This window comes from Lipophrys pholis, assembly GCF_963383615.2.
Source record: "Lipophrys pholis genome assembly, chromosome: 13".
NCBI lineage: Eukaryota > Metazoa > Chordata > Actinopteri > Blenniiformes > Blenniidae > Lipophrys > Lipophrys pholis.
Window position 1 is genome coordinate 11,149,330 of NC_137632.1, and position 12,585 is coordinate 11,161,914.

Here is a 12,585-nt window from a genome sequence, read left to right on the forward strand (position 1 = left end):
CCAAACCTTCTGGAATTTGCACAGTTTTAGTCTGAGGCCGTTCTTTAATTGCATTTTTCATGCAAATGCACCGTGGATCCCCTCTCACGGCGGATTTTAAGACCTTTGTTTCACGCTTATGACTTGCGCTGACCTTGCCTTTCATGTTGTTATTTAGATAGCTTGAAGGAGTTGCTTTCTATCCTGCTTTTGTTTGAGCTATTGTAAATCAGCAGCCACACAGGCAGAAGTTACCTCTGGGTAACGGCAGCTTTGACTCACTGCTGAAGTTGCTTTCACTGCAGCCTGTCGGTTTTACATCACTCTGTGTGTCTTTTGTTTCTAGATGACATTGAGGATACCTTAGCAGGACTGTGAGCTTGGCCATCGTTTGCTGGAAAATGCATCTCTGGATTCCTTATATTCTGCTAAGTGCAACATCAGTGTGCATTGTTGAAATGTTTGGCCATTATGGAGAAATATGTGAAGGACTTTGTGCCTGCGAGGAGAGAGAGGGGATCCTTACTGTGAGCTGTGAAAACAGAGGGATTGTAAGTGTCTCAGACATAAATCCTGTGCACTTCTCTCAGTATCATCTACTGCTTACTGGAAATCTCCTGAAAAAGCTATCGACCAATGAATTTGCTGAGTACAAAGGACTTACAATATTGCATCTGGGAAACAATGAAATATCCGATGTTGAAGCAGGAGCTTTCAATGGACTACAGGGATTAAAGCGATTACATCTCAACAATAACAAAATTGATGCCTTGAAGGAAGAGTTTTTCTTTGGCCTTGAAAGTTTGGAATACCTACAAATCGATTATAATTACATCACTCATGTGGTGCCGAATACCTTCAGCAGACTTCATCATCTGGAGGTCTTAATTCTAAATGACAATCTAATATCCAGTCTGCCTGTAAACATCTTCCAGCATGTACCCTTGACGCATTTAGACTTGAGGGGAAATCAGCTCAAAGTGCTTCCCTACACAGGTCTGCTGGAGCACATGAACAGTGTCGTGGAGCTGCAGCTGGAGGAGAATCCGTGGAACTGTTCCTGCGAGTTGATCGCTCTGAAGACTTGGCTTGAGAGCATATCGTACACAGCTCTGGTCGGGGATGTTGTTTGTGAGTTCCCCTTTCGGCTTCACGGGAGAGATCTTGATGAGGTTTCAAAACAAGAGTTGTGCCCGAGGAGAGCCATCGCTGAATATGAGATGCCCCCGCTGCCACATTTGAGCACCGATGCATACTATAGAACAACGCCGGCTCTCGTTACAGCTTCCCTCACTTCTTCTGGAATTGCACGGTCTTCATCAAGACCCACCAAGGGACCTCGCCAGTCAGCTAAATTAAAATCAAGACCAACTGCTCGCATCCCATCTAACAAACCACAGAACTATGGCCAAATTATTTCATATCAGACCAAATCCCCTGTGCCTTTAGATTGCCCGACTGCTTGCACCTGCAATCTTCAAATTTCAGACCTTGGCCTGAACGTGAACTGCCAGGAACGAAAGATAGAACATATCTCTGACTTACATCCCAAACCTTACAATCCAAAAAAGATGTACCTCACAGGGAATTACATTCCTGTGGTTCGGAGATCTGATTTTATCGAGGCAACTGGATTAGACTTACTTCATCTGGGCAACAATCGAATATCTCGCGTACATGACAGGTCTTTTGCCGATTTGACACATCTAAGAAGACTTTACCTTAATGGGAATTTGATAGACCATCTTACAGCGGATATCTTTTATGGATTAGAGAGCCTGCAGTTCTTATATTTAGAATACAATGTCATTAAAGAGGTTACCTCAGACACTTTTCTGCATGTACCCAAACTTCAGCTTCTTTTTCTCAACAATAACCTCCTGAAAACTTTACCAGAGGGTACTTTCAACGGTTTGACACTAGCCAGACTAAATCTCCGCAACAACCACCTCAGATATTTACCAGTCGGTGGTGTCCTCGATCAGCTTACAGCACTGGTGCAGGTCGATTTGTTTGAGAATCCCTGGGATTGCTCCTGCAGCATACTGGAGCTGAAGATGTGGCTCGAGCAGCTTAGTACAGGCACAGTTGTAAACAATGTGATCTGCGGCTCCCCTAAGAGACTAGCTGGAGAGGATATGAGATACATTAAGACAAGTAATTTCTGCCCTAATAACTCTGATATACTAGCGTCTATGATCCCACCCTCTGAGGAATATTTTCCTGGCAGCACTATCACCATAGAAACATCTTTGGACTCCGACGCTCATTACAGCGCCATCCCTTTATCGGTGATGATCCTTGCTCTTCTCCTCATGTTCATCATGTCCGTGTTTGTGGCTGCTGGATTATTTGTGGCGATGAAAAAGAAACATCAAAAGAGCCAGAACGAGCAGAATAACTCCATGAACGCTTGCATCAGCTCTCTCAATATGGAATATGGCCTTTACAAGAAGGGATCTATCCCCAAAGTCAGAACCTCTGCTGGACATGTGTACGAGTATATCCCACCTCCCACGGAGCCCGCATGCAGAACTGCTGCGCAGACCCCGAACGACAATAAATCAGTGGATGGATTTAGAGACTTTGATGAGTTGAGTGGTGCTTTTCTGGGCAACTCAGATGAAGAGGGAGCCAGTAATGTAATAAGCTCAGAATACAGTGCCACCACTCCAGAGCCTCTTAACAAGCCCTCCACCCCACACCGAGATGATCCGTGCTACTACAGAGATGTACTTGAGCCTGACAAGCACAGGCGCTACAGCAGCACATTGCCGTGCAGGCATGCAGCACATTCATCGAATCAGTATACCTCAGACTTTGATGCAAGGCATCAATATGTGCAGCCGGAGAGAATTCAACAGACGATACTCTACTGTACAGCGCCAAGTACTGTTTACGTGGAGCCCAACCGGAGCGAGTACTGGGAACTAAAAGCAAAGCTTCATATTGATCCAGATTATCTTGAGGTTCTTGAAAAACGAACTACATTTACACAGTTTTAGGAATCCTGACCTTCAGGTGGTCAGGGTGGACATATTTGTGTAATGTTTATTCAGGAATCACAACAATAAACTGGCTTTTTTTTTTTTTTTTTTCTCAAGTTCTCAAGGTGCAGTACATTGTGAGCAACGAAAAGCTTTTTTTTTTTTTTTTTTCACTTCATGCTTCACGGACGTAAAAAAAAAATAAAATATGGACACTGCTCTTTTTAAAGTATCACCTAACACTTTATCTCTGTGTTGTTTTAACAGTTTGGTTTAAATGTGTAAATATGAACACGCAACCCCAGATTCAGGGCTTTTATGACTCATCCTATCATGAAACACATCCTAGAGTCGTATCATCAACAGTAATCTGAGACTGAGCTTTAACTCTTAAATTAGCAGCATTTTAGAAGCGGTAATGAACCAGATGGACATGTTAGTGTCCCTAAATAAACCAGTCAGGTTCTTGTGACTGAGATGGCAGACACACTCATGACGGCCAATTCTGTCATTGCAAGTTTGATGAAAATGAGACAAACACAAATGACTAAATTGAATGTGTGTGTTTAAACATCCATACGCGGAGTGAGGCACACTAAGCAAGTCATTTTGTCCTACAGGATGCACAGCTTTGGGATGATCATATTAGCTGCATTCAAAATCATTCTAATGTGATATCTCAAACCACAGATTATGAGTCTATTAAATCTCTGCTCTCTTGTTTGCAGATTTGGCGAATACAAATTAATGTACTAAAAATAAACTGAACCCTCCTCGTGGATATCCTTTGGAAATTCAGTAGTTGGCCCACAAGTTGTTTATGCATTCAAACCAGCAGTGCTTGTGGTTTAAGAAGACATGTTGTTGCCCTTGTATTGAATTGAAAAAAAAAAAGAAGATGCATCCTCACAGAAAGGTTCATAAGATAATTACAATAATAATCATAACAGCATTTAGATGTATTGTAACTGACTGAAGAATAAGCTTTAACTGTTTATATGTAATTTTACGTAAAGTATTTTAAATCATTTACTATTTATTTGCATCACGACAAAAGCAATCTTAAAACAAAAACAAATGTAATATGCAACCTTTGGCCCCTTTTGTTTATATCAAAAGATAGTCCATAGTGCAGCCTTTTGTAACCATTTAATCCTCAGTAAACTTCAATGTGTATTTCAGTTTTAGGCATTTGAGCATACGTATTTGCAATAGATAAAGATTTCCTCCAGGGATTAATAAAATATTTGTATTCTATTCTATAAATATCCCTTCACAATTCACCCTGGGAAACTCAGAGAATCATAAAAGATTCTTGGTCTCAAGCCCATATAAACATATTTTTATGAACAAAAATCCATACGATATATTTTTTTCATGTAACACGCTATTGACTTCTATCAGTCAACAATGATGTCACTTTCTAAACTGCACAATATACGTACACAGAGCCATAGAACTACAGTAGGTCTGATAAATCATACATAGTGCTTACCTCTTGCACTATGGACAGATTTGGATTATATTTTGACAATCTCGACAGGATACACCCACTGCTCAGTCACCAACTGACTGCAATGAGGACAACATTTAAGAATGCTGTCACGTTTCATAGCTCTTCATTTTAATTTTTAGCACACATGAATAATGAAATGTACTTTTGTACCACATTTCAGATGATTCATTCATTCTAAAACTTTATGTATTTTTAATTACTTGTGTTTTTATGGGAATACTGATTGGCTTTGTGCGTATTGCCTTGGAAAGAAAATAATGTCTAATTTCTTGGCATTGTTTGTCTCATTTATTTGTTTTTGAGGTCATATGAAATCAGGCATTTTGACTGCAATTAGCGATCTCTTTCTTTCCTTTGTAGGGAGGGACTGATGGGTTGAAGCAAATGTGTGTAGATCTGCTTGAGATATAGCCATTAGAATGAAAAGCACAATAAAATGACGCCAGTCGAATTGATATCAGTTATCTTTATGCATAAAATATTCTTTGCTCCGAAGGAATCAAAGCACATCATCCAGTCATAATACAGTTTAAGCATACTCTGGGTCAATCCTATAAGCCAAGAAACGTGACTTTCCCTGAGAGTTTAATACACAGAGTAATTCACATCATATGCAGTATTATGCACTGAACCTGTCATCTTAACTCCGCTAATTAGAGGACATGGTGTATCTGGACTCTGTCTGCATGTCACCAAGTATTACACTGCAGCATTAGTCACGCTGTTTACCAAGGATGCAGTCTTGGTGTGTTGCCTTTTACATGTTCACAGTCATTTTGTGATGATTTTGTCACTTGACTTGTTCGTCAGAAAAACTGGGCTGAAAGCTATACAGTGGAGCATGACGACTACTTTGCACAGGGTTGTTTTTAATCGATGTAATTGCTTTGAAGTTTGTGGCAAAAACACTGTAAACCTGCAAACAATTACAAATATTGCACATACATGATGTTTTTGTCGTGAACAGTGGCTGGAAGTGGGTTGATTGTTTCAGTAATCTAATGAATTATCTTTTTGTACATCCAGACTAAAGCTTTGAAAGGTATTACAAATGACGTATTTATTGTATATAAAAAAAGAACATACATGTTTTGTCATCCAGGTTTTTGTAATCACTGACCAAATGCAAGTAGTTTGCCACATGTGAGATGACAGAAACTGATAATCCAAAAAATGTGTTTGATTGAAATGTGACTGTCCTGTTTATATATGCAGATGATTCATTTGCAACAAAGAAGAGGTGAAGTCAGTGTCTTATTCTTATTCCGGCTCTTATGTTTGCTTTTGCTCATTTGATTTTCATATGAAACAGTGATTTTCTGTGTCAACCTCTGATGTGTAAATAGAACACTTTGTCAGCATTTTTATGCAAACTCGCACCATCTTTGAAAAGCAAAAACCTGGTTTCTTATCTCAAAAAAAAGAAAAAAGAAAAACACAATACAACAAGGAATATGTGGGGTAAATATATCTGCAGTGTGCTGTTTCTTTAGTTGTTAGCTAATGAATAAAAGATATGCATTCATTTGATATACTGGTGTATTTGTCTTCCCTTCACTCTGTGAACAATGATGTGTGCATTAAATGCCACTGTGCGCAGGGAGGCCAGATTTTAAAATGTTGCACAAGACCCACTGGCATTTTTCAGAGCATCGCTGGAATTGCAACATCTAATTGAAATGTGCAGATCAAGCGTCTGTCATAGTTTAATTTAGACATATGGTAAATAATGAGATGGGCTGGGTTACATAATCAAGATGACAGTCTGTGCTCTGTGATGCCTCTTACTTATTAAATTTTTTTTTTTCCTCAGTTCCACTGACTAAAAACTTCAAACTTCCAAATCCTTATGTGTGTATTAAATAAGCCTTTCTCATGCACAAATGTTCCACCATCTGCATAAATGGCAGGAGCTGGAAAAGCTGTGAAGAGTATTTCAAAACGGAGGCCCCGGTAAATGATCCCGTTGAGGAGGCCTGATATCGAGCTTGTTATTGAAAAAGAAATGACATTCAAGATGGTGATCAATGTTTAAATGTGAAGACCAGCTGAGCTCACTTTAACTGTGCAGCCTGAATACATCTGCATGGGTATGCTAGCACACAGTTGCAGAGAAACTATATTCTTTGCAGAAATAGCTTTCTGGAAGCCCTGTATCCATGGAAACATCCAATTACCTGACACAGGGAAAAAAAGAAAAGAAAAAAAAAAAAACAATCTAGAGCAAAAGGTATATGCCTGCATAGAGTGTGAACAAATTTGTAGCTCAGATCTTTGAGGCATGTGTAATTACTGTCTTTTGCACATCCTTTAATTTTACACACTGTACATAAAGCACTTTCTGGATGCATTTCCTGTTAGTGTTACATTAAGACATAAGTGGCAAACAAAGGATCTGTCTCTTGAAACTGTCAATTTTAATTAAAAAAAAAAAACTAACCGTGGATCACCTTTGACTCAGTCTGCTTGTCAGATTGATGGTGCTGTGTTGCTTAGCTGCTTGAAGACCCCAGTTTTGCGAGGGAGAAGGAAATTAGGGCAGATCTACATTATGTAAGCTTGAAGAGATGTGTCAGGCTGTGTGAAGACAGCATATGACTGTAAGCATTCACCAAAAGGAAATGTCTTTGTGTCTATCGGCAAGCAAACACATTGGAAATTTGACTTATTCAAATCTCTTTGATTTTTCTTTCCATGTGAAGACTAGAATAAAATCTGCTCAAGCAACACATGTGTGCGTTTTTGTTTGTTTTTTTTGGGTTTTTTTTAATCGATGTTAGTCTCAGACTAGGTTCTTATCCCTGAAGATTTTTAAGTCTTCTGTTTCCCTGTGCAGCGCTGCTCCAGTTCTCTCTCTCTCTCTCTCTCTCTCTCTCTCTCTCTCTCTTTGTGTGCTTGTGTGTGTGTGTGTGTGTGTGTGTGTGTGTGTGTGTGTGTGTGTGTGTGTGTGTGTGTGTGTGTGTGTGTGTGTGTGTGTGTGTGTGTGTGTGTGTGTGTGTGTGCATAAATTATTGACTCAGAGTGTATTCATGCTTGCCTCAAGGACTTCAGCCAACCAACATGGCAATACCTTTATCCACTTTCCGTCTTTCAATATTTTTCTTTAGCAAACCTTCACACAACTCCGTACAAAACTAAAAGTCTTCAGTAATAATTCATGGGTCACATCTCCACCATAAACTGCCCTTTATCTATGTCCAGGACGCTTGTAAATCATGTATGTCTGGGTAACGTCCATTGTCTTAGTCTGATCTGAAGAAGAAATGACGCTGCGCTGATGGTGTTGCGTTCACACACTTAGAGATGGGGATTTGGATTTAGACTCAATTTTTCCAGTTTATTTGCAACAACTGGAAACAGTATGTGTGAGTCTCACTAATATTTATGAGGGCTTATCCAGGCTTATGACTGCCAACCTGAGGAAAGTGACACAATCCTTTCTCATCCTCCCATTTATAGTACTCAGAGTGAACATGAAAATGATATTTCAAATCAGGAAAAGAGAAAAGCTTCGGCAATGGGCGATATAAAAGCCCATGTTGTGAATACACTGAATTGATGTTTATAAGAGGCTTTCACACTTCTTGAGTACAATGTCAGACAGTTGGCTGTATGAATAATATCATTCCGAAATTTCCTGCCAGTGTGGAGAGAAATTAATAATACTCCTCGGTTCAAGATGATCCAGTCTGAATATCATGTTTTCCTTCCATCAGTCACCAACATACAGTGTTGCTCTAATGCTGCCCTGCAGAGTCGCTCGTCTCACATTAACCTCTGTCTCTGCCTGATATTCAACCTCTTTTATATCAGCCCTTTCTTCCCTATGGCTCCTCATCACATCAAGGGCACGTCCTTCTTTATATCTTGGCCTGAAGTGGCACTATAACCGTTATAAGCCTGGCATGTCTGTTGACCTGCGATTTGTAGTGACAACAAACAGACAGTTCACACCTGTGAATATGTAATAGAATATGTCTTTATCAAAACACTGAATCTCATGTTGTGTTTGTTTCATGGCGGATTTATTTATAAATGTGACACACCAGCCCGAGCCACTGTAAGAGTGTCTCTCTGTGATTTGAAAAAGATGTGACCTGAAAGGCCAGTGTTTGTGCGTCCTCTTTCAGATGAGGGGGAGAGCAGCGACACGAATCTCACAACATAAAAGCAGCTGTTCCTGAATAGTAATGGTGTACTCAAGATTAGAGGCAACAACAAAAGGGACATAGTTTTCTCTAGAAGACAAGCAGTTCTGCAGTTAAAACTGACCATCCAATTTAAACCCTACATGCAGGATAACGACTTCTGCAGGTAAAAATATTTTGATTTTTTTTAATAAATAAATAAATTTAATAAAATCTTTATTGCTTTCTTTTTCCATAAATTCACTGAGATAACTGGTTCCTGGCTGTGAAGCCGCTGAATGGAGTGCTATGATGTGTGAGGAGACTATTTCAGATTGCCCATGTACTGTGAAAGCCTGAATTTAAATGCAGCCGCTGCTTCACCGCTGCATATTTCCTCCTACTCTGTCCTGACCATCTCCTAAAATCAAACCGACAGCTGGGGGAAGGTGGCTAACCACTCGCCTGTAAGCATTCGAATGCTTAGTTTGTCCTGACAGATAGTAGTAAATCTGATCAAGTATTTTCAAAGTTAAAGAGAAAAAGTTGCTTTGCTCAGATATTTAGAACTGCATGCTTATTTGAAGGCAGAACACACATAGAAAGTGAACATACAATTTTTGAGCGGTCAAACTATTCTTAATGTAAAAGTAATGATATACTTCCGCCATGCAGGGGTGTCCAACATATGCTCCACAAGGTAAAAAAAACAAAAAAACAACAACTGACCCATGGGTCCATTCGTGCCCAGTTGGTTTTTCAAAGTGAAAACATTCATTTTCAGAGTAGTAAACATAACACAACATTAAAACACGAAACCTGCATCAATAGTTCAGTGAAAGCTACAGTTACCTTATTGCGAGCAAAGTTGCATGATAAATTATTAGTGAAAAAGCCATACAGTGAGGGGGAATTTGAGAAAGCATGAATGATGCAGAAGTCATGCGGAATGAGAAGTGACAGGCTGTAGTCAACATTAGCCTAAAGAGAAACACTGCAGCAATATTTCAGCTTGAGATTAGTTAGGTTTTTGGATTTTTCATTATATTATTCATTGGGCTCAAAAAAGACACAATTAATTAAACATTATTTCAATGTTTTGACTCAGAATTTTTACCCTGTGAAAGAGATGCAAACATTTAATTTGATGTTGACTTTTTCTAATGTGGCCAAACTTACATACATTTGTAGTCGTAACTCAAAGTACATCATGCACTAAATGCAAAGGTTCACTCAAGGTAATAAAAAAAAAAAAAAAGAATGTATGTGACCCTTGCTCCAATGGGACAGTCAACACTGAATACAAACCTGAAGGTGTAACATATTAAACTCAATAACGGTTGGTGAAAGTGATAGGAGCAGAGAAGAAAGAAGAAACGGTGTAACAAGATCATCCAATATTTCTTCAGATTTCTTTGAAATGTGTCGGACCTCATTCTAAACACAATTGCACAGGACCACTATTCATAAGCGATGCACTTCTCAAATATTCTTCCATGAAGTTTTTTAAGGACAGAATAAAAAAGACTTGATCTAACCCTCAATCATAACCCTCTAAATAGAGTGCAGCAAATACCAGCCAGCACCAAAGCGTCTTATCTCACTATTGTGCTCGGAGGAGCAGCACACGTGGCTGCAGACGCGTGTCCATGTGTGTTAAATGGTTTGTGTTGTGCACCTTAGCCACTGAGACTAAAGTCGTGTCGCTGTTTTTATTTAATCTGAGGTGAGGGCGGGAGCAGAGGGAACAGATAATTTTCTAATTTCGAAAAACAATCTTGTCGCGTTTGACTATGACTGATGCACAAGCTGCATTTAGGCAAAACAAGCAAGGGCAATCTAGATGTTAATCTTTTTTGGAATAGAGTTTATTTTTTTTTACCCTGGTGTGTTGTCACATAAATGATGCAACACCTACTGAGCCACTACGAATTCAGTAACTTGCTCAAGGACACTGCGATGGAAGAGACACAAGGGGTGACAGGAGAAGTAACTGAGGCCCTCGACTCCACGTGTTCTTTTGGCTCTGGTTCAGTAATTTCACAGCACGGGGCACAGTTCAAAACACTACCACATAAACCTCTGGCATGTCCGGCACAGGCTATTGTCCACTTCAATCAATGTTCTCTTCAAGCTGCTCCAATGAAACATGAAAATACCTTCTAGAAATTCTCTTATTTATTGTGCTGATGACCTTTTTCTTTTTCTTTTTTTTCTTGTGCTGATGTTCCTCAGCTAGTTGTACTCTACTTCACATCACACAGAGTTACTCAAGGACTAAATCCTATTCATGTTTTTTTCAGTGTGACTTGGACATTCAGGGAGAGATCTGCGCACATTACAAACATCAAAGAGAAAGTTGGTAGCAACTCAGACGGTGTTATAGTCAAACTTGCAGATAACTTTTTAAGCAGCAAATAGTTCAAGGCATTGCAGGAGTCTCATGTCATACTCAACTCTCGTGACAGCCTGGGAGTGTGCAATGGTTCCTAAAAGCACTTTTCTGTGTTTCTGTCTCTCTTCTCTGTGGGTATCCTTGTGGGATTTACAAGCAGCTACAATGGATCCAGACAGATGGCAAGGTGGGGGTGTTGGGTAACCATCTTCTGAACCCCAGGGAATACTCCCATATACAAGCTGTCAAACAAATGTCTTCACCCAGGGTTTTATTTGTTATAATATAATGAGATCTGGACTTTGATGTTCATTTACCTCAATTGCTCCGACATCCAAAACAACTGTGAATCCACTCTTATTGCCGTACTGTTGGTTCTTGTTAGGAAGTTTGCGAATTTTCTCCCTTATTAATAATATTGTTGTTGTGCCAGCAGCATCTTCGAATCCTCGATGAATGCATCAGGGCAACAAGGCCATCAGGAATTTCCATAAAGTAAAGTAGCAAATAGGTCATGAATAACATTAATATTCAGAAAGCAGCACTTCAAAGAGTGGTAACCCAATGCTTCAGCATTAACTACATTTGACCATTCATATCTCCCCTCATTAACAACACTGAGAAGCATTATTTGCTGAAGGCTGTGTACTCTGGGCTGGTGGCAAAAGCATCAAAACACTTCTTTCAACTTCCTCCTTGTGTTAAGTATCGTGCTGCTACACAGCTCCTAACAAGCCAAAAGACTGAGACGGTTTCCTGCCAGGATGTGTCAGCTCTTGTAATACTGATGAAGCTCATAACAATTTATGTAAGACACTACTTCAGTTGTTCACTGTTGACTGGATAATTGACAGGCTATTGTTGGTTGACTGCCAAGATTCCCCAGATTTCCCAGGAGACATGTCAAATTTGTCCGGCCAGCCACGAAACGACATCAGCAGTTTTGACAAGGATTGTTTTACTTTTTGACTAAAAAGGACACCCTTCAGAATCATCTGAAAGGCGTCATGTTAAAACGAACATCTCAACACATTGCCGCTTAAAAATGTGCCAAGTCCTTTTGAAAAATTCAAACCTTTGTACAGACAAGAGCCCGCAACCTCAGCTTTATGTTTTCTCAGTCATATGTCAACGAATCCCGTGGGACATGCACATCATCTGTTGGATTCAGCAAACTGACACTATCAGATATCGAGAAAATAAAAGTGGCAGAACAAAATATCCACTTGCTTGTGCAACATTAATGTTTTTACAATACTGTGACATGCAGCGTTGTTATAATTGTATCGGCACTTCATGGTCTTGCATCAGATTTTCTGACCCACTTTATGAGACTTTATGGGCCATATGACCCCTCAAATCATCGGGTGTGACGCTATTGAAGCTCCCTAAATGTAGGACAAAGACATTTGGTGAGGCATCGCTCAGCTCTCACCATGTGAGACGCAGAAACAATCTGTCTGAGGAAACGAGTGGAACTGCAAGAGTGAACACATTTACACCAAAGCTGAAAACAATCCTTTTCATCACAAATATCATTTATTATCTATTTACTTAAGAAAAAAATCTAACTATATATTA

General features: G+C 39.6%; 1 protein-coding gene across 1 annotated transcript; it reads left to right on the forward strand.

The window, feature by feature from the left end:
- Positions 1 to 380: 380 nt before the first annotated feature.
- slitrk5b (SLIT and NTRK-like family, member 5b) lies at positions 381 to 6,005 on the forward strand (the record flags this gene model as incomplete). The annotated part of the gene is made up of 1 exon (XM_080479018.1): positions 381 to 6,005. The coding sequence occupies one exon, from the start codon at positions 381 to 383 to the stop codon at positions 2,982 to 2,984; it is 2,604 nt and encodes an 867-aa protein (XP_080335144.1). The 3' UTR covers positions 2,985 to 6,005.
- Between the last annotated feature and the right edge of the window lie 6,580 nt (positions 6,006 to 12,585).